General features: G+C 44.0%; 2 protein-coding genes across 3 annotated transcripts in view; both read left to right on the forward strand.

Annotated features, from left to right (window-relative positions):
• Positions 1-9,675, forward strand: part of foxn2a (forkhead box N2a) — a 20,687-nt gene extending 11,012 nt beyond the window's left edge. The window contains exons 2-6 of one of the 2 annotated variants that reach the window (XM_069690227.1): positions 911-1,488; positions 3,553-3,677; positions 3,833-3,867; positions 4,594-4,662; positions 5,882-9,675. In XM_069690227.1, the coding sequence (XP_069546328.1) occupies positions 911-1,488; positions 3,553-3,677; positions 3,833-3,867; positions 4,594-4,662; positions 5,882-6,306 (1,232 nt within the window). In that variant the 3' untranslated portion in view covers positions 6,307-9,675. The remainder of the gene's footprint in view (positions 1-910; positions 1,489-3,552; positions 3,678-3,832; positions 3,868-4,593; positions 4,663-5,881) is intronic. The other variant, XM_069690228.1, reaches the window with a different exon arrangement.
• Positions 9,676-10,993: 1,318 nt separating this feature from the next.
• ppp1r21 (protein phosphatase 1, regulatory subunit 21) lies at positions 10,994-23,649 on the forward strand. Its single transcript, XM_069690197.1, has 22 exons — positions 10,994-11,667; positions 12,567-12,635; positions 13,073-13,219; positions 13,444-13,545; positions 13,679-13,843; positions 13,939-13,997; positions 14,342-14,436; positions 14,701-14,753; positions 15,141-15,290; positions 15,424-15,525; positions 15,612-15,700; positions 15,857-15,993; positions 16,838-16,930; positions 17,451-17,578; positions 18,139-18,288; positions 18,655-18,747; positions 19,647-19,901; positions 20,284-20,319; positions 20,440-20,556; positions 21,080-21,178; positions 21,285-21,413; positions 22,009-23,649. Exons 1-22 carry the CDS (start codon positions 11,608-11,610, stop codon positions 22,036-22,038), a joined length of 2,358 nt encoding a protein of 785 aa, XP_069546298.1. The 5' UTR covers positions 10,994-11,607; the 3' UTR covers positions 22,039-23,649.
• Positions 23,650-24,096: the final 447 nt, after the last annotated feature.

The raw sequence follows: 24,096 nt of genomic DNA on the forward strand, positions 1-24,096 counted from the left end.
GTGAGCTAAGACAAAGAGTGATCTCTTTGTGCGGTCGGCCTCACCAAGCAGTGTGCAAAACCGCTGCTTGTATTTTATAGTTTTACAGGATTAGTCATCATTTTTGGGCAAAACATATTTTCAAATCATGCTGCGTTTATGTTCAATTTTCAATCTTGTATGTGTATTTGGAGGCAAAATTTTCCCTCTTTTTGTGTGCAACTCAATACACCAGCTTCAACTAAAACTTTGACAGCAGACAACATCCTTATTTGCAGCCCATGTAAAAAGTATCATCGTCGTATTAATAAGGGTACTTGGGTGGAATTTGTTAACGATCCCGGGCTGCCAGCATATTGCATTTCCTTGTGCTGTTAAATGACTGACAGCTCCTGGGTTTGTAGCCTCTTTACGCTACTTAATCTGGCATGCCACAAATTGAGACTTGATCGTGGCTGAATGCAGATCAGTCGGTGAGAGCCATCCACTCTGTAATACGGAGGCCTTCCTCTCATTCCTGCAGCCATCGGACGGTTTCACGCTCATTTACACATAACAAGCAGCTGGGTCTCGTCTGAAACGAGGTGGGCGTCAAGGAGTGGAGCCTTAAGTCAGTTCGGTTGCTTGAGAGGATGTCCTCGAAGGTCCTCGGCTGAATTCAAGAGGGTGAAGCTGAGAGGCTCTCTGTCCTCACCAGGCGTGGAGGAGAGGGCTGGGAAGTGCAATAGAGGCAGACAGGCACAGCTACGGGGGGTGTGCCCCCAGGGAAACTTAAGAAAACAAGGTCAACGCTTGGAAGAGCACATCATTCCAAAATGTCGCATCCGGTTATGTCATGCTGCCAACTTTGTTTTGAAATTCACTGTCAAAAACGATGCTTTAGTTTTGGCCACTTAACATTAACAACCTCCTCTTTCCTCTCTCTCGCCAGACCTCTTTGATTTAATGGGTCCAATCATTGGGATGTCACCAGATAAGAAAACGGAAATTCCGGGTATGCAAGAGGAGCGGACGGGGCTCAGAGGTGTTTGTGGTGTTGGGACACTGCCTGAGGCGGAGTGCGCATCCAGTCCGCTGGCAACTAGCGTGGATCGTACCGGAGGCACCGAGGATGAGGAGCTCACCAACCTCAACTGGCTCCACGAGAACCTGCTACAGAACTTCACTCTGGGCGGCCCCGAAGCCCAGCCAAGCGGCAGCCCCCTCTTCGACATAGAGGGAGACTACGGGCCCAACCAGGGTCCGTCCTCGTCCTCCTCGTCTTTGTCACACAGCCGAGGCAGGGAGCGGGACTCGTTGAAGTCGAAGCCCCCTTTCTCGTTTTCCCTGCTTATCTACATGGCCATTGAGCAGTCTCCCAGCAAGTCGTTGCCCGTCAAAGAAATCTACGGCTGGATTCTCGAGCACTTCCCTTATTTCTCCAACGCTCCTACTGGCTGGAAGAACTCGGTTCGTCACAACTTGTCCCTGAACAAATGTTTCCGCAAGGTCGAAAGGAGTTTGGGAAAGGTATGTCAGCAAAGTGCCTCCATACTTTCACACACTCCACGCATATTCACACCGAGCTGCACTGTTCAGAGCATGTTTATCATCCGTTGTCATCGGCACAGCTCTTTGTGTGATGATGTGATATTAACAATTCCACGGGCCAAAATGGGTCTGCTGTGTTTATGGAAGCCCCGTCGGCGAGCAGTGTGTGACAGTGTGAAGCTGCAGTGTCGCTCGTGTGTCAGTGCCGGGGACTTCAGCACAAGCTGCAGGGACCTCTGACTTTGCTGCGATAACGGTGGAATCTAGTCAAGGTCACAGATACTCCTCCAGAGGAAGTGCAAAAACACAGCACACTGGGATAGGACAGCATCTCCTGAGCCGCTGCAAGGTAGTGCAACTATTTTAGCATTTCAGCCAGCAAGAAGTGTCACACTGCAAAAAAGGGAGCAAGGGAGACCTTAAGTGAAGAGATTAGTTTGTGGGAAGAGTCTTTGTTTCCCTGGCAGAGTTACGGCTCACTCGTGGCCATTTGTGTTGGATTCCTGTGTCGACAAAAAGCCGGCGAGGAACAGAATCCTGTGTATTTCTGTGTCACAATAAACGGTCATGACAAAATACGCTGCACTCAAGCCTCTCAAAACATCCCGTAAAGGCTGTTGAGTTGATCTGCTGCATCACTACCGAGTACGGGTGTGGTTTCAGACCGTGGTGCCAACACGGTACCTGATATTTTCCCACCTTGGCAGTTAGCACTCAGCGAGTAGCAACACGGTGCGGCGCAGGCTGCTCAGCATGCAGGTGCACAGCATGAGCCCTTCCGTCTGCTGAGAGACCAGCACCAGTTTCACATGACACTGGCTGGTGGTTTCCGTTGCCATGGAGACATTTCCTTCTTCCTGCATCGGGGCTGGTTGGTAATCTGAGTCAAGGTTATTCTCCTCCCTCCCTCGTTTCTGTTCTCCCAGACTGGGCAAGAAAACACCACCATCGGATAAAGTGACAGTTAACACACTCCCGCACACACCGCCAGCCGACCAATTCATTCTTCACACACGACAGTCGAGCGCATTTTTTTTAGAGGCTGTGAAGGAATTCTTACTTTTGTGTTTGATATTTTTCAGCATTTTGTTTGGGACTTAGAGAGACATTCCTTTGTGTTAGTGACTGTAAAATGAGACTCACCGTAATGAGATTTGACACATCGCAGTTTAACGCATGTTGTGTTCGCAGTCTTTGTCAGCAGAGAGTATTTCTGGAATTCTCCACATTTTTCTGGATCACAGTTTGAGCATGTCTTGTTTAAAAGGTGCTTATGGAACTCGGTTGAAAAAGTGATTTGAAAATGAAGTGCGTTCCCACAGTGACTAATCTGGAAAAGGTTAGGGTCACACTTGACTTTTCTCTTGTCATTTCTAGTGCTGTGCAATTGCTCAGCTGCACAGATCACCCAAATTGATTGCAAAGTCTCTCGTTGAATCTTTAAAGGTAGCGCATATTTCTTTCTTTCACCACCAGCACTGCACTGGAGAAATGTTTTCAGGTGTGGGCCGCTGTTTTGTTTACATTGTGCATGGGGTATACACATAGTAAAACTCGTATGCTTGTCAGCATCTTTTCCTGCTGCTGGTTTTCCATAATTCTGCTGCTGTTTATTGTAGTAACACAAAAGCAATGGACTCACGAAGGCAGCGAAAAAGATTGTATACTGGTGAAGGTAAATATTAGGCAGACATCTGTTCACATAATAAATGATGCTTTACAAATGTATTGCGAGGAAAGAAATGGGTTAAGTATGTTTGCAAGGCTTTTTGTTGCAATTTAAATTTGGCTTTTGTTTGTTTACAAGAAAACTCCTTTTAACTTTGTTTGAATATAGTTAAAGGACAAATCCAAATCAATTCTAGACATATCTATATTGTTCAATAATCACAACTTTTTCCCTGTATAAAAACACCTACATTTATTTTAACTCAAAAATGCCTCGCAGTTTGTCACCATGAGTTTCTGGCAAGTTTTTCTTTTTTTTTTTTTTTTTTTGTAACCTGCGTGTAGAAGTCTGACTGCCCCTGCTCCGTCCTACAGGCCAACGGAAAAGGTTCTCTGTGGTGTGTGGACCCCGAGTACCGCCCCAACCTAATCCAAGCTCTGAAGAAGCAGCACTTCCCAGCCGCACATGCCTTCTGCACACCACCCGCCTCCCCACCCAGGTAAACTTCCACCCCTCTTTCTCCCTGGATGCTGTGAAGTGCGAGTTCGTGTCGGCTTTGATGTTGCCGAAAATATTTACTTTTTTTTTTCTTTTTTCTACACCTCTGCAAACTCCCAAATCTGACCCTCCATGTCTGCTGTTTCCTCTCTGCAGTGCCTCCTCACCCCCTCGCCATCTCTTTCTACAAGGTGAGACCGAAGCGAACTCTTCTCCGTGTTTAAATGTGTACAAGCAAAGCGGCCGGCTCAGCAACAACGTGCGGATGTTTATAGTGCTGTTTTTGTTTTTTGTTTTTTTTTAGCTTGTCTTTGTGCAGTATTTTGATTGTGTTGCCTTTGCACATTTCAGTCCCAGAACATTCAGCATCACTGTGCTTTTATCCTCAACTCTTGGTTTGATTTGTTGCTTTCAAGTCATTGATGCCTCATGTAGACCATAATGTTGAGAGCTCCCTGTCGATGTCTCAGCCTCCTCCTTCTCCTCCTCCTCTTCCTCCTCCTCCTCCTCCTCCTCCTCCTCCTCCCCCCCAACCCCTTTCCACTCCTGCCTCCCCTCCTGCCTCTTGGATTTGTAACCTTGACGACAGGCAGAGGTTCGGCTGGTGCTCAGTGTCGAGCACTCAGTCTCACTGTAATCATTAATAATTTAGAGCCCCAGAAGTGAGCTATGAGGCTTTTAGACACTTTGTCAGGTCTGAAAAGATTGGATGCACTCTCAATATCAGCGCCTTGAATTTACTCTCTGTTTTATTTCTCTGACTCTTCTGCATATTCAGTCCATTCAGCGAGCACTGATTGGGTCATTTTGTGTCTGGTTTGAAAGGAGCGCAGTCCATCCACACTCAGTAGAGATGCCATGCTACCATGCTTTCACACCTTAGGACTGACCATCATGCATGTTCTCTCCTCTTCCAGAGTCTGACATTGATGCTGCCACTGCCATGATGCTCTTAAACTCTGCCCCCGGGCACCACGTTGACCCATGTAAGAGAATCCACGAGCAGCCATACAGTCACCAACTCTTATAGTTCCTACCCCCTGACATACCACCCCGTCATTGCTTAAATGTTCTTTTATTTTGTGTGTTTTATTTGTGATGTGATGTCTGGTTTTTACAAGCTAAATTCTGGTTCTCGCACGGGAAACGATTCAAGAACAATACTTGACTGTGTACAACTTTTTCTGTAGAAATTCTTTTAAAGCCACAATAAAGGAATGGTTTGGCTTTTGGATAATAGATGCAGGTTTGGATTAGCACAACATGTGGACATGGGGAAGACAACGAGCCTGTCTCTGTCTCTCAGCCCCTCTGATGCTCACAAAAAATATATTGTCTCTGTTTAATTCATACAAGACACAGATTGTTACAAGTTGCTGTTTTTCAGGTGTGTGTGTGTGTGTGTGTGTGTGTGTGTGTGTGTGTGTGTGTGTGTGTGTGTGTGTGTGTGTGTGTGTGTGTGTGTGTGTGTGTGTGTGTGTGTGTGTGTGTGTGTGTGTGTGTGTGTGTGTGTGGGGCTACTAGTGGAAGTTTACTGGTCCAAAGCTTGTCACGTAACTCTCAAAAAGCTAATAATCTTATTTTCTAATAGATTAAACTTTTCATTTAACATATGTGCATACATTGGTATTAAAATGTTTTTGGAAAATACTATCAGAAAATGTTCCAACAAGGTAAATCATGAGGTATTAAATTGAAATTATGATTTCTTTACTGACTGTTATTTCTTGTTCATAAAAAAAAAAAAACAACTGAATTATTTCGCCTTAACTTAGTTCATTGGATTAATTTCCTGCTAAAGCCTTCTAAAAAAAACCCTTTAATGTGACTTGGTTTTTGCTGATATTTGTACTTTGCCCACCATTGTTGATTCTGCTGCCACATGCATGCTGCAAGCCTTTTTTTAGAACAAGCTTTTCCCAGTCGGGCCAAGACAAATCTTAGTTCTGGTTTTTACTTGTAAACAAAACAAGCTAAAGTTACAGTGTGTGGTTCACTGTCTGAGTTCTGCTTTTTCATCTTCAGCTGAGAAAAACAGTTTAGTGTAAAGTTACTTTAGGATTTACTTCGTATCGGATACAGCCTATTTTTAACTAATCAAATTACTACACGCTATATTTAAAACATTTCTCGTGCTTTAACATAAAATATGTTTCTCCATTTGAATGTTTATTTATCCCTCTTTGCATCTTCTCCTCTCCTCAGGCAACTCTGACAGCCCACTGGACCTCTCCCGACCCGACTCTGTCCTGGTGAGCAGCGATCCAAAGCAGGACCACAACTACAGCAGCGTGGCCCTGCAGCGCTGCTCCTCCCGCTCCTCCTCTTCCTCCCTCTCCTCCCTGGACGAAGGAGGCTGCGACCAGAGGCAGTCACGCCGCGCCGGCAGCGAGGGTTTCCACAGCGACGAGGACTCCGACCTCTGGGACGAGAGGGGCGTCCAGCAGACTTCACGACGCCCGCCCGCCATCAAGTGGCCCACCGGCAAGAGGGCACGGCGCGAGGTGAAGCCGGAGCTGGACGAGGAGCTGAAGGAGGCCGCCGGCTCCTTGCTGCACCTCGCCGGTATACGCAGCTGCATGGAGGGCTCCAAACGTACTGTCAAGAGCACAAAACTGAACAGGAAATGAAGTTTCTTTTTGCCCCCCATAAGACTCCGGACCCTGTGAACCCTAACCTCTGACCCCTGATCGTGTGTCCCAGTGTGCCTCCTTCTCCTTATCTGATCGTTCACTGGCCATTTTGAGCCTTTTTTCTTTGTTTGGGAGTATCTCTGTCCAACAAAACAAATGGCAATAGTATCGTTCACACAGGAGAACAAAGCCATATAGAGTAACTCGGGGGGTAACTACTGGGGGTGGGTGTTTGGGGCTATGGAGAACCATCAAGATACCTATCCAAAATGACCTGCCTGCTTCTGTTGGATTAGAAGATTGTGATTCAAGATTTTTTTTCTTTTCTTTTCTCTGAAAGACAAAATGGAAAAAAAGCTGAAGGTTTTATAACTCAAAGCGTTGCATGCTTCCTCCTCAAACCTGTATCCTCTTCCAAGTGAATCTATTTATGAAGCGAATGAGTGCATGTTTGTAACAGACAAAATCTAACCTCCTGGTGTTATCAGTTTCTCCTTTTTTGTGCTAAAGAAAAAAAAAAAAAAAAAATTGCCACCGTTTTGAAAGGAGTTCTCGCTCTCTGAATCCTCTTCAAAGAGAGATGCAATAATTAATCCACAACCTTAACGCTCTGACATTATTCCATGCCGGCATTTTTCCGAGTTGAGTATGCTAGTTCAACTTTACAATTAAGAGAATGAATGGAGTAGTATTATGATCTTGTTTTGCGATGAATTTATTACACAACGAGCTGCGGCTCCGTTTCAGGATTAGCAAAATGTGGAAATAGTATTACTCTGCTACTGCCAAATTTAGTTGCAAAGTTAGCTATAGTACTTGGCTCAGTTTTGTGCTGCCATTACAGTAACAAGCTGGTTTTTTTGTTTTGTTTCGATCATCCCGTCAACCCCTCTCATTCATCAGCGTGTTTTTTTTTTTTACATTTATTGTGCAGATACGGAACATATTTCACATGTTTGGTGAGAGCCTATGCAAAGTGAACATCTGCCTTGATTGCCAGATGTTAACTGCGTGTTCATAGGTTATCCTCCGTAGATTTAATTTTTTTTTTGTGTGTGTGCGTGTGTATCATAGTGCATGTCAGCCGAAACCCGAGATGACGGTCACGACGAAAAGAGTTTGAAATTGTGAAAACACCTTTCCGCTACTGACAAATGTGTCTCCAATGAACATGATGTAATGACAAATGTCCTTCCTACAGATGTATTGTAGCGCTGCTCGGTGCTCTGCCTGCTTCTGGTCCTTTATTTTAAATGTTATTTTTATTTTTTTTACTGCGGAGCTGGCTACCAGTGAGGAAGAGGAGCACATCACCACAGCATCTAGCTCCATTATTTGGGTTTGCGGTTTGCTTACATGTCTCTGTGTTGTCATACAGGAAACCTTGTCGGCCAAGTTCATTCACAACTCATAGGTTTGCTTCGAATGATTCGGAGGTCCACAGCGAAGAGCATATTCCAGTTCCAGGAGGGGGAAGGGGGCGGGGGCGGGGGGGGGGGGGACATCTCAGCCAGAGAGAACTGAACTCTCGTGTGTGCAGTCGGTGCTGAAGCCCGGAGCTGCTCTCGTGTTGCGCCCTCAGTTCTGTCTGGCTGCGAGCGCTTTCGTCCTCGCTCTTCCTCCCCAGAACAAAATAAGGAAGTGCGCGTTCTCAAGCTGCGAAATGGAAGTGTTTATTGTCAGTCGATTGCGCGCGGTTCACTGAGGGGAAGTTTCAAGCCACCTGCATAGAAGGCCACAATTGTTTTTTTTTCTTTATTAACCTTTTAAAGAAGAAGAGCTGCACGCCGGCAGCGTACAATACAAGGTAGCATGGACGAGCACAAGGGTAACAAACTGGAAGAAAACAAAACGGAAAAAAAACAAAACAGCACTGGATCACATTATGTCACTGTGACTGTTAGTATAGCATGCATGGTCAGTGCCAAACATTTTCTTTTGTGCCACTCATGTAAAACTGCAAAGGGCCACGGTCACAATATTCCCCTGCTGCCACTATGTAGTTAAGACTTTGAGTTTTCTGAATCAGGAAATGGGAGACGACTCTGGTCAGTAGAGCAACTTGAACCAATCTTTTGGTTTATGTTTTAGAGTGAGAACTGCTCATTGCAGAGTAAGCTGCAGAATTAATACTTGCAAACACTGGTCTTTTTTTTTTTTTTTAGCTGTGAAAAGAAAAGAACAAAGTATTGTTCATTAATCATCACCTTATTTATGAATTTAATTTATGGGATTTATTTTGAAATGCATACTCTATCAAAAATCACCGGTCGTTTTGAAACAAATGATCGGGCACATTTATTTTTCTCACTCTACGAACTCCTCTCAATAAGTGTTTTGTTTTTCTCCTCGTTTCTTTTACAGCAATACACTTTCTTTTTCTTGTTACAGTGATTAAGTATTTTGCCAATGTCTGTTGTCTATAGAGCGGGTGTGTGGTTTTTTTTTATTATTTTTTTTTTTATTTAACCATGACTGCCAGGTTTTCTTGATGTTTTGTTTTGCTTTTTGTTAGGCTGGATAGAAGACAGTTAATTAACATTGATCCTGAAATCTTTTTTGTTGCCAAAACTCCTGTACAGCCGGGGTGTGCAATTTAAGATCGATGCATCCCCCCCGCCCCCCCGTGGACTGTAGAAATTCTTTGAAGCTGATTTAATCATTTTTATTTTTTTATTTTTACATTTGTCACATGTATGGTTTATGTTTAGGTATTATTACTGAAGTAGTCAGAAATTGAAGATTAGCTCCCAGTCTCATCACAGATTAGAACCTTTAAAAAAAAACAACAACAACAACTGCCACTCATAACTCATGCTTCCAGGTATTGTTATGGGATGTTGAAATGTTTCACCTGTAAACTGGATCAGACTCACTCAGCCCCCCCCCCCCCCCCGGCAGCTGCTGTGTAGTTTCAGACCTACATTTGAGTACAGGGACAACTGCAGAGAGAGTACGGGGGGGAGACTCGTAGAGGGTAAAATCTCATTCTTTCTGCAGCACCTGCACGAGAAAAGAAAATGTTGGTCTCAAAGTCACACCGAGTCAGTGAGATGATCTGCGGATGAGCTACCGAAACTCAAAACCCAGTTGCTTCATCGTTCGACGGCTGTTATTGAATATTGATTATGTGATTCTGTTGCAGTTCCTATGGGTGTGATAAGCATTTTTCTTGCATTTGACAAAGCTGCCAACCCAGTATCAGTTTGTGTCAGTTGTCTGCCATGTCTCCTGGACCGACACACCTTTTGGTTTTTGTATGCTAACCTCTGTTGATAAAATGTTTATAAGATTTATTTTCGCCAAAGATATGCAATTGCATTATATATGGTATTACAAAATATTAATAAAAACCTGTTCTTGTTATCTCTGTTTTGTTGTATTTATCTCCTTAAATGTTTTATTTTTTGTTATCTCCCAGACTCTCCTCCACAACATAAGAGTGCCTACACTTAACATTAGTAGCCTACATTATCAAAGTTCTTTTTTATCAACATTGACACCTGCTTTCAAGGCCACGAGACCAGCAGTCGAGCTAATAATGGGTGTCGAGTTCTCAGTTTTCACATCACCGTGTTGCAGCTGGCAAATATTTCCCACCAAGTCCAGCAGTTCAGCTCTGTTTTGACTGCACAAGCTGTGCTCGGCCCTACGTGTGGCGGCCCCACCACACTTTCCCTTTTTCTTCTGCGTTGTTTTTTTTGTTGTTGTTGTTGAATGCACCGACGTGGCAGGCTGCCAGAAATGCACCTCGCATTCATGTAAATTCCGGGGCTGTGCCAGTGATGGATGCATCATCAAATGTGCTAACGACACTCTTCGCTGTAAGTTAATTAGTCATGGAGGACTGCGGGATGAACACAGTGTGACCCTGAACAAGGGCTTGTCTGACTAGCCTCGGGCCCATTGGCACAGCGCTATTGTTCAATAGAGTCCTGTGTGTCGACTGGAAGAGGGGGGCTTCTCCCAACTGACTGCCTCAATTCAGCTGGAAATCAGAGCAGCATCCCCCCTCCTCCTCCCCTCCTCCTCCACCACCACCACCACCACCACCTCTCCCTCCCTCCCTCCCACACGGCCCTAGCAACCACGCCACGCCGCCAGTTGCCAGGCAACCAGACAATGCTGGAGCCACTGGCTGTGGTGTGAGAGAGTTTGTGTTTTTGCCTGTATACATTTTAGATCGGGAATAGTGAGACGGCAGCAGGCGGAAATAAAGAACTAGTGATAGTATGTGGTAAAAAAAAAAAAAAAATCTAAAGAGATTATTATGGATTAGGTGAAATTAATCGTGTAGGATTTGCGCCGCGATGGATGCATTAGCAACATGTCGTTTCGCTTGCGGTCTAAATGAGGTCATGTGCGCTTTAAAGGGGAAATCACAGAGACTATCCTTCGCCGTGCTACAACCCGCTTGTGATTTCTGACCTTGTTTTCATTCATGCAATCCTACGGCAGTGAAACTCGGCAGTCTATAATTTAGCAGCCGCGTCGGTGTTTTAATGCAAACGGCATTAAGGTTTCTTAATGGTAAACTTAATAGAGAAGAGAGGATGTCATCATAATAGAATCTGTCTTGTCTCTGTGTGTTTGTCTGTCTGTCTCTTATCTATCTAATTAATCTATCTATGCGTTGTAGACCTCCGGCCGCTAGGCGGCGCCCTGCTACCAGCAGCTCACCACCATTCTGCTCTGTGACCTCTGACCTCTGAGATCCTCCTCGTCCCTGCTCGGCTCTCATTTGAGGGATTTTGCGGCTTGAGCCCAAAAAAGAAAAAAGAAAAAAGAAGAAAGTATTCGTAGAGCTGAAGGGGGTTTTGAAGGCTGGTGCTCGACCTCGACAGCGGCCACACCCCTCACTCTTTCACACAGTCTGCGGGGTTGTTGTTGTTGTTGTTGTTTTGTTTTTTCAAGGCTCCTGTCAGAAAACAAAACCCGCGTGCGTCGCTCGGATCTGTTTGTGCTTCTCGACCTGTAAACACGTGAACAACATCCGGCTCTGGAAATGACCCGCCGGCGTAGAATCAGATGACCGACGTCCGGTTCGTCTCCCCCGGACTCGTGACCGACCTTTTCCGTCACTATGTATCCCGGGTCGGTGCTGGTTGACGATAAGTAGCCCGCCGGACTCATCCCGGTCACACCTGGCGGCGCGGAGCAGCTCACGTGGGAGATCGTTTGTCCTCCTGCAGCTCGTGGTTGTTGTTGTTGTTGTTGTTGTTTGTTTGTGTGTGTGTGTGTGTGTGTGTGTGTGTGTAGCATCAACGTTAGCGACCGCGCAGCTGTTCCGGCGACGATATGGCTAACGTGACAGACCTGCAAACCAAATACAGCAAGCTGGCACAGGAGTATTCAAAGGTAAACAACAACAAAAAACACAAAACAAACAACAAAAACACTCACCTGTGCTCACCTGTTGAGAAGGTGACGTCACGTGTCGTTGTTTTGATGCGCTGTTGTTGACGAGAACGCAGAAGCTAATGTTGTGCTAAATTAGCGTTAGCCACCTGAAAACACGAGATGTTACTCGGATATTCATTCACAGGTACACACGTGGGGGTGAGGGGGGGGTGAGGGGGGGACAGCTGACCGAGCAGACCTCTGGTCGTATCAGATCTACTACAAACTGGGGAGTTTAACAGGATTATGTTGCTGAAGCTAAACGTGTCTTACGAACACAGTTGTTGTTGTTGTTGTTGTTGTTCATCATGGCGGGTTTTAATCTCGTGAGTTTTGCTGCATTATATTTAGACTAGTTAACACACAGTTGTCGCGCGGATGTCTCATTTAGCTGTAAACAGTTTTAATGGTTCGTTTGATGATCGCGTGACGCCTGTGTTTCCTCTCTCTCTCTCTCCACGTGCCCTTTGTATCCGTGTCAGCTGACATCACGGGAGTGAGAGCCACTTCCTGTTTGACTCTGATCTCCCCATTAGTCAAGCACCATATCCTCAGGAAGTGCTGACTGTAACTGTCACAGTTCAGTCCCGTTGTGCTTAATGATCTATTTAAAGGCCGCTAGTCGCACACTGACGAGCACCGAGTTTTACACGTGTTGCTGATTCTTTATATTATGTGGAAAAAAGTTTATGACAAACAGCAGCACACACAAGTATGGGATGTATTTTATGTGTAATGAAGGCCGATGTGAATTGAGCTTGATGCGGAGAAACACAGTATTTATTAGCTTTAGTCCTGACCACGTAAAACGGCAGACGTTTTACGTCTTGTTTATTTTCCTCTGTATGTTTTCACAGCTCCGTGCCCAGAACCAGGTGCTGAAGAAAGCAGTTGTGGACGAACAGGCCAACTCTGCCTCACTAAAGGTAAAGTGACACACTGAATACAAAGAAATAAAGTCATGATCAGAGCCACAGCCGTAGTTACTCGTGTACACGCGTGAGAAATGAGCCACAACTGCGATGTTTTATGAACTCGAGACTGCAGTTTATCAGAAGCCGTTGTTTTGTGTATGAATAAATACTACGTTTGCTGGCTAATCTTAAGGCCTGCTGGAGATGTATTGTTAACAACTATATGTTCATGTTTGATAAACAAATCCAGACGGTTACCTAATCTGAGAAGTACTTGCTGCAACGTTGATGTTGGTCATGTACCCTGAAGACAACAGAATGACTTCAGTGTGATTTGAGAAATTGATTTGCTAAATGTGTTGTTGTTGTTTTTGTTTTTAAGAAGACACGTACAGCATTGTTCAGGACCACATGAGTTATTCTTTGTACTCCTTTTTGTGTCTCATCAGGAGCAGCTGAAGCAGAGGGACCAGAGCCTGAGGAAGCAGGAGCAGGAGATGGACAGTCTCAGCTTCAGGAACCAACAGCTGGCCAAGAGGGTGGAGCTGCTACAAGAGGAGCTAGCTGCCAGTGAAGCTAAGGGCAAAAAGGGGAAGGTGATCATGAGGGGAAAATAAGGGAGTGGTTCCATGGTTGGGTGGAGGGAACAGGATGTATGGTGTATTTTTTTTGTAACGGTCTTAACTTGTGTTTAATGGCAAACATATACGTTTTAAGACAGGTTATGGAATTTGCAAGCCCCATTAATAACTATGACAATTACATGCTACTGTTTTTTTTTGAGTGAATAAACTATTAACAGCTACTGTATCTCCTCCAGAGTAAAGGAGACTCTCCCTCACAGCTTGGCCTACAGACGCAGAGTGTTTTCGATGAGGACCTGCAGAAAAAGATAGAAGAAAACGAGCGACTTCATATCCAAGTAGGCAGCCGTGTTCAGTTTATACTGATCAGTTCTCATTCTTTTGTATGTGCGGTATTTAAAGTCATCGTACGGGGGGAGGGGGGGGAGGCCATGCATGTGATGGCTCTGTTTCCTGCTGTGTACTCACTAGTTCTATGAAGCAGATGAGCAGCACAGGAGGCAGGAGGCTGAACTGAGGGAACGACTAGATGTGCTGGGGAAGGATGCCGAACAGCACCAGACCGTTGTGGACGGACTCACAACGAAGTACGTGGAAACAATTGAGCGGCTGCAGAGCGACAAAGCTCGGTTAGAGGTGAGGACGACGAGGAGGAGAAGGAAGTACATTGTGTGATGGTCAGTTTTGATAAATGTTATTGAAATGAGTGTGTTTTCCCTTTGTTTCGACAGGTGAAAGCACAAATTCTGGAGCGGGAAGCAAAAGAGTGTAGGATGCGAACAGAAGAGTGGTACCTTTACTTTTCCTTTCTCCAGTTTGATTATAATTTAATCCGCCGATGAGGGGAGCGAATTGGGTGCAGAAAAACGATTTTTGTAGGCAGTGCATTGATATAGTGTTAAATTTTCCATGGCAAGTTTTAGATATCAGTATCCTTAATTTCACCAATCTGATTATGACTTACTTTGAAACACATTCTCAATACTTTAATGTGTTTTATGATGCAAACCTGCAGGACACATTTTTGCACATTTTAGTTTTACTCTTAGACTGACTTAGATTTAACTACACACTGTATTAGCCATTGAAATACATAGTTTAACCCACTAAACCTTTCTCGGTCTCTCTCTGCAGTCAGCAGCAGTTGAAGCGAAGCCAGTCGGAACTGAACAGACAGGTGAAACAAAGCAGCAGTGTAATCCAGGAGAAAGTGCCCTTCAATGACACCAGTGAGTTTTTGGAACGGAGCCTCTTGGACAAAACTAACCTGCTACAGAGCAGACATCTGTCTGAGAGCATTTATGTCTTTGTCACTGATACCATAACAACATGCCGACCTGGAGTCAGCAGGGTAACGCTACACCAAACTGTAATATTCCACTGAAGGAGGCAGGAGGCTGAACCATTTATACTGTGTTTGTCAAGTCAATAAAGTTCAGTGTCGGGCCTGAGCCTCTCCTTTGGTTTAACTGCTTTTCTCTCCTACTCTGCAGAATTTAGCGACTACAACAGCCTAAATGTGCCGTCACACAATCGAAGGCACCAGGTGAGTGAGAAAACGACATTTTTTTTCATATTGTGTGCACTTTTTTTTAAAATCTTCTCTATGCTGCTGTGACGAGTAAATTTCCCCACTGTGGGATTTATAAAGTCAAATCTAATCTCATTTTACTGGGTGTCCTCTTAATACACAGGTGCACCTCGATGTCTATACCTCCTCAGTAAAATGAAAACATTTTGTTTGTTTTAAAATGCAGTTTTCAGTGCCTTGTCCAGCTTTCAAAATGCTGTTACTTTAAACTGTTAAGCACTCCCAATACTTTATTTGTTAAATTGTCTGTAATACTTATAACACAGTTATGTACAGTTATTTCTTAGAAAGCATACTAAAGCAGCTGTGTGTGTGGATTGTCCTGTCTCTCTGTGGATTCAGCTGAAGGCCCGGGATGTGTCCGGTCAGGCTCTGGGCTTCATCCAGGACCTGGTTGCTGCTCTGTTGAACTTCCACTCCTACACAGAGCAGAGAGTTCACATCTACCCCTTGGACTCCTCCATCGAGCCCATCTCCCCGCTTAACCAGAAAGTGAGGCCGCTAGACACTAGAAATACAGACTCTGCCAAATCTGATGTGTGTGTGTGTGTGTGTGTGTGTGCACATAAGTTTGCTCTACACGTGGAGAGGGACAAACTTTGCTAAATAATTTTTTGCCTTCTAGTTTTCTCAGTATCTCCATGAGAATGCTGCCTATGTGCGCCCCCTAGAGGACAGCTTTCTGCAGTTACACCAAAGCATCACAGAGGACACTGTCACAGCACTGGTGAGTTTTGGACACACGGACATTTGGATGCTTGTTTATAATAATGGAGCACTAATTGTATTTATTTGTTTTTTGTTGTACTGAAGGAGACTGTGGTCAAGCTGAAGAGTTTCACTGATAATTTCTCCTCATACACACACTTCCTGCAAAAGATTCTTCCCTACCAGCTGAAAAGGTCAGTTGTGTGTGTGTGTGTGTGTGTGTGTGTGTGTGTGTGTGTGTGTGTGTGTGTGTGTGTGTGTGTGTGTGTGTGTGTGTGTGTGTGTGAGAGAGATACAGACGTGGAGTGGAGGAAGCTGTACCGATGGCTATCTTCTTGTGTTCCTTTCAGCCTGGAAGAAGAGTGTGAGGCGCCTCTTTGTACTGCTGCCCTCTCTGCGAACAACCGGGAGCTGCAGGGTGACATCAAGAGAGTGACATCTGTGTTTGAGAAGCTGCAGAACTATATGAACCTTTTGGCCTTACCCAGTAGGTTAACACAGGACATTTGAGCTCTTTTTGCCTGAAAGTTTATCGTTTATCTCAGGCAATACTCTGTTGACTGACTCTCAATACTGCAGTTTATTGTTAAACTTTATTGTCCAAAATGCCATTGGTGCAAGCAGATACCGATGTATCTGCAACAGGCCAATATCGACCGATAAAATCGTCCGACCGTTAAATCAACTAATAATTATTTTACATATTCATGTCAATAATTATATTTTTCTTTGATAAAATAAGAGACGAGAAGCTTTCAAATTTACTCACAATTATTACATTATTATAAAACTGCCTAATGTCAATTATTCAACCTGAGCGTATTAATTTTGCTTCATCGTTGCTTAATCTGTATAAAAATAGCTGCAAGAAGCTAACGAATTAAACTCATGTCACTGTTTCCACACCATTTACCCCAGTTTGAGGTTGGTTTGGTGCTCTTTTAATGACTTCTTGTTGTGCCCTGTTCTGCTATGGTTTAATGGCACATGACTGGGAGATCAGCGCCACCAACTTTTTATCTTGAGGCGCTTATCTTCTGATATTTGACCAACCACATTTCAGACAGAATCTTTTGATATTAACACCTTGGATTTAGTTGCAAGCCAAACACCACAGCCAATAAATGACTCTTTCTTCTTCACGAGGTGTATTTCTAACCTTGAACTGGGCTTATACCATAACATTGGTATAGAATGAACAGAAATAGACTGCTAAATTGTTCATCTCAACCATATGTATAATAATGAACCGTTGGCTAAAACGTCCTGATTGTGACAGCTGTGTGACGATAAGACATGCTTGTTTTACAAATGTGTGTAACGTGTCTCAGGTGTTCGGCAGGATGCCATGCCACAGAGCAGCACCTCGGCTGTCTTCACCCAGCTGGCTGCCTGCCTACACAGTCTTCATGATGCCATTAAAGGTGAGCGGCACTGTTTGCCATTCACGCGCAGCTCGACGATTCCCTAATTCAACTGATGAGCCGCTGTTTCCATTCATAAAAGTCAGGCTTATTTTCTGTTGTCTCACTGCACCTCCAGCCCTCTGTTCAAGACTAAATATCCAGAGGCTTCAGTGTAGCATCTATCACACTATGACACAAAATACAAGTAGGATTTTCTTCTCTTTGGAGAAGAGTCACAATTGTACAGCAGACTCATTTAGTGGAAATAGTTTTATGTAACATATACCTTTGTCTTGTTTCTTGAGCAGATAGTAACTCTGGTCAAATATACACTAAAGACCAGCGTTTACATATTGTGATACTCTGTAGCGCAACATTTACACACCAATCTGTAAGAAAGCAGCATAAAACGGCTGCCTTTTCATTTCAAAAGGTGATAAAAATGACGCACCGAACCGGGGTAGCTGAAAGATGCCTTTAAAGCCAGCACATGCTATAAATTCATCTCTTGCTGTTCTCTTTCCTCCTTCATTTCCAGAGATGTCAAAGCATTACAACCAGAAGGGTAGCATCGAGCAGGAGCTCCCCACCGTCACTCAAAAGCTCTGTACCACCACAGAGTGCCTCCTGGGATCTTTGGGTTCACTAACCAGCAGCAGTGGCAAGGTACGGTCAACAGGGGGCAGGCAGCCGCCAGGTTTATATCTCCTTGTATCCGACGTTTAAGCGGTCTGGCTTTATTTTTTTTAGCTTTAATGCATAAAGGCCTAATTGTGATTGGGTTTCCACTGCTACTGGTTCACATTGGTAAATTGCCACTGATGTGATAACACAGAACAGCAGGACTCAGGTGGGCAGTGGTTAAATGTTGGAAGATATTGTCCAAATTACAGTTTGTACAGCTGCTCCCCAGTCAGAGTAAAAGGATACATCGAGTGAACTGCTGGCTGAGGCGTGTCTGCTCAGTGGGTTGGGTTGCTGCATTGAGCTTGTTTAAGCAGACAAAAGCGAAACTGCTCAGACATCTCTTTTCCTGCACACGGTGATGGAGTCATCGCCGTCATGTAAACAAACACCCACTAATTTTGAGGCTAAAAAGAATGCTGAGTATCAGCGTTGAGCAATGTAGATATTATTTAGTGTTCCTTCAGCTAAGGAAGCTGCAAAGATCTCTTTTTTTCCCCCCAATAATATTATGTATAAGAACAATATTGTTTTTTTTGCAGATTGCCACTTTCTTCAGCAACAACTTGGACTTCTTCACCTCACCGGGCTACAGTCCAAGAGGCAGCACCGTGGCTCTCAACCCCTTGCAAGCAGAAAACATGCTGGCCAACAAAAAGAAAGCAGCTGCTTATATCAGTGCTGTCAAAAAGGTGAGTATGTTGTTAAATCTGCTGGTTGTTCCCAGGTCTCGTCTGATGACAATATGTGGCCAAGTCTTTCATCTTAAAGCCCCCAGACTTTGACACACTGTCCACTCAGATTACAGCAACTGTAAGAAACCCTTTGTGAATATTTCACATGTTTTAGGTGGTTTTATGTCTCTACATTTACAATTTTAAGGTTTTATCTGCTTTTGCCGCTTTTGATTTAATTTTTTTTTTCTTTTTGATACCAAGTACTGCAGGAGTACTACTACAAGAAATTAATACTTTAAAAGTATTACATGTATCTTCTTTCAATTAATAAATGAATAAATACATGTTCTCATCATATTATTGTTCTATTGGTCCGTACAGGCCAGGCCACAGTCTGTTCCATACAGAGATGCCCTGTCTAACCGTCGTATCCTCACCAGCTCCACTGAGAGCAGAGAGGGTCTCACTCAGCAGGTAAAACACTCAACTCAAACACTCTTTTCTACAAACCATTTGAAGATTTTACTTGTCACTTTTAAAAGTCGCTAGTAAAATCTAAGAGCTACAACCAAGCACTCAGTCTTACGTGGACAATATAACAACGTATGAGTCGGTGTGTCAGCCAGGTTTGGCTGCCACAAACAATTTATAATGAGAGAGAGATAAACTCAAAAATGTGTCCACATACAATTATGTTTACTGTGGGTTTGTGTTCTCTGGGTCACACTGGGATTGAAGCAGGAACTGAAGACATATGAAAACTGGAAACAGCAGAACAGCAGTGTCAGTGGCTGCTGAGAAAATACAGAGAACTGGTGCAAAAATCTGAAACTGATGCAACACGGTCACGTAATACTTTAGATGACTTCCAGACATTTGCTCTTATGGGACAAGGCGTGAAGAATCGAGAGGTTTGGCTAGTGAGCCTGCGAAATATTCTGTTCTGAGCAAAAACAAGGTGTGTCCTTTGTTCCATATCAATCTGACACTTTAGCACCATGTTTACAAAATATTAACTCACAGAAAAAGAATTTAAAAAAAACATGTCGCTAATTGGATTTTTTGCAATTTGAGCCAGCAGTTTTGGAAGAAACAATCCAAAGAACTCAGGATAATGAGTCAGTTCCATCTTTTAAACTGGCTCTATTTTTTTTCCGAATCATTTTTCTGTGATAAGTATCACTTCCTATGATTCCTCCGATCAGACGAAGGCTGCTTTCAACAAATGTAGTGTGTTACTGCGAACATTTCTTCCTAAATACCGTTTCCTTTTCACTTCTCCTGACGGTTGCTCAGTCCGCTCTCCACCAGCTCACTGTCCACTCCTGTCCCCTCCTGTCCTCTCCTGTCCTCTCCCCGTTGGCGTCCTGCAGGTGCAGCAGAGCCAGGAGAAGATCGCTCGGCTGGAGCAGGAGAAGGAGCACTGGCTCCTGGAGGCCCAGCTGGGGAAGGTGCGCTTGGAAAAGGAGAACCAGCGCATTGCGGACCTGGAAGCGCAGCTCTCGGCGGCTCTGGGGGGGAGTCCAAACTCCCAAACAGCTGGAGCCGGCACACTCGCACAGAGCCACGAGGAAGCAGAGACGGAGCCGAAGGCCACGGGGAAAGAGGCGACGCTCTGCACCAGCCTGGTACAGTCACTGCTCAGGCTTCTGTTCATTTTCGCTTGCAGAGGAAGTTTTGTGCCCGTGGCACTGATGTCTGATTTGCTTCAACAAAGGGAGTATTATTGTTCTTTTCTTGTCACTCCCACGCTTGGCAAATTTTTGCTTAATAAAACTCAGACTTCCAATGTGCTGATGGGGCAGAATAGAAGAATTCTGTTGTTTATGCAAGTCAGTGCAGAGTTCACAGTGCAGACATAGTCCACAGCTGTTTGTTTTACACGTCTCCGCACGACTTGTGTTTTAGCTTTTATTGTTGTTGTCTCCAGTCCAGTTTGTCCTAGCTGAGGCCTGTCTGTGCTTGAGCTGGATTTTCTAACATCTGACTTACCCACTGTTTTGTCACCAGGTTGGCATGTTATGCACAACACCTTCAGTTGAACACGTGAGTTCCCATACACTGACTTCAACAACAACAAAAATTTAAACAGGCAGTTCCTAAATAAGAAAAACAGTATTTGAAGTCCCAATGCTGTCCGGCTGGATGTTGCGTGTGTGTTTGCAGGTGGGAGATGAGGAGTCCAGAGAGCAGCTGATAAAGACTCACTACATGGCCAGAGTAGGAGAGCTCACCACTCAGCTCCAGATTTCAGACAGCAAAGCTGTGCACTTTCACTCTGAGGTAAAGCCCTTACTAAAGTGTTGATCGCACTAATTGCTTCTTATAGCAAAGAAGTGACCTTTTCATACCACACTGCCTTTCTAACGTTGCGCATCATCCGAGGAGAGATGCAGAAACTCTGACATCCTCCGTGTTCTCTCTACTTTGGAAATGTTTTTTGAGTCCAATTATCACCAAAGTGTTGCCTTTTCTTCAGAGAAGCTGACACACTGTGCTTTTAGTATTATGTTGGGTTTGATCTCGGTGACATCCCATCACATTGTGGCTAACATGCAAGTCAGTGGCCTTCAGTTTGTATTGTTCCAACAGGAATGCAGCTGATCTTGAGTCAGTCTCTCAGGCATGAAGCTGTCACTTCTTTTAAATTGTGCATTTTGCCTTTTACACTCTTCTCAAATATTCCCATCACTCAGAAATCGGTGCTTTTCTTGCAGCTTTGCAACAGATCTGTAAAGTGTGCCAGATTGTCTTTTAAATCTATCAGGGGACAGCAGTTGTTTACGTCCCTTCTTCCTCTTTATAGTGTCGAGCTCTGGCGAAGAGATTAACCATCGCGGAGAAATCACGGGAGACGCTGAGTGAGGAGGTCAAACTGGCTCATCAGAATATCACACGTTTGCAGGTAAAATGCTGTGTCATTGTTAAAGAGCTTCCTGTTTAAAGTACAGACATCAGCTCGCCCTCCGACCAAGACACCTTTCAGATGGTAACTAGTGTCTTTCGTACAGGACGAGCTGGCTACGACTAAGAGGAGCTATGAAGACCAGCTCAGCATGATGAGCGACCATCTGTGTAGCATGAACGAGACTTTGAGCAAACAGAGAGAGGAAATCGACACGCTCAAACTGGGCAGCAAGGTAGAGCATCAAGAAAGACGTTTGCTGTGTCTAATGTTTTCCTTTTTAACGCGAGCTCCTTTCAAAAATATTTGCCATGTTGGTTTACTCTCAGGTTTGTTTTCAGCTGTGACACACCGACAATCTCCAAATAAACACGTATAAATAGGAGTGATACGCATCCAGGCTGGATGTGGCTGGGGAGGATCAGCCGGCAGCGAAATGTGACATTGCGGAGTCCGTTATGAGGGGAACTCGGAGGTCATCGGTGGTGTTGTGCTTGCTACCGAGTGTGATGGGAAAAGCACCTGCTGGAGCCATCTGAAAAAGTCGTTAGGCTCGAGCCGCAGTAAAGCAGAGGCCTGTGTGAGGCGTGCATGTTGCTGCATGTATGCACACAGATGGCTGCCTGTCAGGAAGTTGCAGGACAGAACACGTTCGCCATCTAAAGGGGGCGATTTTCTCTTGAAGGCCAACAGCCAGCCTCAGCATGTTTTTAGGTTTCGAAACTAAATGCAAATCTGAGCTTTCTGAAGTTACTGCACCTGAATGCAACACAGAATGTGTTTTAGATTTTCTCTAAAACTTGGATGGTTGTTTTTTTTGTTTCCCACAGGGAAATGCTAAAAAGAACAAAGGTCGCTAGAGCAGCCTGCAAAACTCCGGCTCCATTTGGCATCACAAAAGGGCACCTTGGGAGGAGATGTGTGCTGTGGAGCCTCACAGCAGCATCTTGGTACCAACACTGTCACCGAACCACAGGATGACTACACGAGCCTCAGATTCCTTCGCTGTCAAACAGTGACAATACAAATGAACCATTTGGTGGCTTGAACATGTTTGACGGAAGAAAAAAAAAAAAAAAAAAAAGTTTTGTTTTCTCCTTTTTTCCTCGTCACGGCACCAGTTATAACATGATTTACTGAAAAAAAAAAAAAAAAAAAATGCTTTCTGAAACTGTAGCGGAAGTTCCTGCTCGACCTTTGGGGTCAAAGCCTGGTTGGAGAGAAACAGCTTTTCCCAAAACGGAAAAGTGGAAGGAAACAGCTGAAGCAGTTGAACTCGGGAACAGTCACTGAAGTCAAGACTTGAAGACCAAACCCTGTTAATCAATGTGTGTAGTTTCCTGCTTAATGTATGTGGGAGAGCAAATGAATCTGTGGGAGTAGATAAACAGAGTAAATGTCGGTGTGGCTGTGTGTGCGCCGAGCGTCGTCTCATGTGACTACAGCAACAGGCTTTACAACAAAAGAGTATTGTTTTACAATTACATTTTTTTTGTTTTGTTTTTTTTTTAGATCAAATTTGAGATTATTCATGCAAGTGGTTCCAAGGGCCTGTATGTCTTACCTACAGCATAGTAACCCTTCTAACGCGTGCATATAGTACAAGCTTCTGAAAAGAAGGGCTTTAAACCTGGATGAACAACTAATAAAGACGCACTTGAATTCATTCCTCGTGTTAGAAAAACGTCGAGTCCCACGGGAGCGTAGAAAAGAAAAGATGTCTGCCTTGAAGCGCTGATTACCTGTTTTTACCTTGATGAAAAAGGGACGGACAAGTCGGAACTCGTGGGATGGTGTCAGTCTGTCTCTGAAGTTACTCTGTAACGACGGTCGGTTTTATCACCAAAGTTAGCGTGGACGTGCACTCAGAAGCCCAGTGTGGCCCGACAGTCGCTAAATTCATGTTTTAATATGTATGGGAAAAAAAGGGTTAATGTGAATATACACTCATTTGAAAACCATGTAATTGTACTGTATAATTTCTAAATATATATATATATACACAAAAAAAAGCATTTATTCAGAGGTTCAAATTTTTTTTTTTTTTAATTTTCCACACGTTTTTCACAACTTGAATCTGCAGTTAGTGTTTGTGTGTCTTCTTTAAGGCTAGATTACTGCAAAGTGTCATAAAGGGGATTGGCCCGCACTGGAACTGGTGCTTAGACAATTCGTGCGTCATGGCAGAGGCCACTTAAAGTTTACAGTGAAATAGAGCCTCTCTGGCCTGTAGTGACATGAGGTAAATGAACAGAAAAGCCCAGCAGTGCTTATGAGCACTTCATTCAGACCTCTTGTTTGCCAGTCTACAGCTGCCAGCAGACCTTTGAACACAAAGATTTGCCAACGCCCTATACACTGATTTAACAACAACAACAACAACAAAAAAGTTGTATTCTCACAATGTAACCTGTTGGAAAGCACATATAAATATGTGAAACAAAATAAAGACTTTGCTCAAAAGAACTAAATTGTCCACGTATTCAGATTCACCTGTTTAATAATGATCCTTGTCTGACCAAACTTGACATGCTGCATCTCAGGGAGGTGGAGGAGACTGGGATTTTAAATCGTCTGTAATTAAATGGAAAAAAACCAGCCTGTTATACACCCTAACCACTGGGAAATGAGGCAGCACCATTAGCTGGAGACAGGAGAAATGCAACATCAGATTTGGATGCCGTCACTTGTTTTGGAAGGAAAAACGTGTCACATTTGAATTCGTGATGCTTTCAAGTACTCAACTGCGGAGGTTAAAGTAGTACAACTACTAATAAGCACCACTTGTTTGTGCTAGTAATACTTAAACACCAAACCCTTGAAACAAACGATTTTTGGGGGTTTCCTTTATTTGCCTTTTTGTAATTTTAGAAAAACCATGGTAGCAGAATTAACATAACATATCATACATACAGTAA

The sequence above is a fragment of the Brachyistius frenatus genome, unplaced genomic scaffold, assembly GCF_029030835.1.
Source record: "Brachyistius frenatus isolate BFR_SWC_R1_liver_20210118 unplaced genomic scaffold, ASM2903083v1 Contig_8, whole genome shotgun sequence".
NCBI lineage: Eukaryota > Metazoa > Chordata > Actinopteri > Embiotocidae > Brachyistius > Brachyistius frenatus.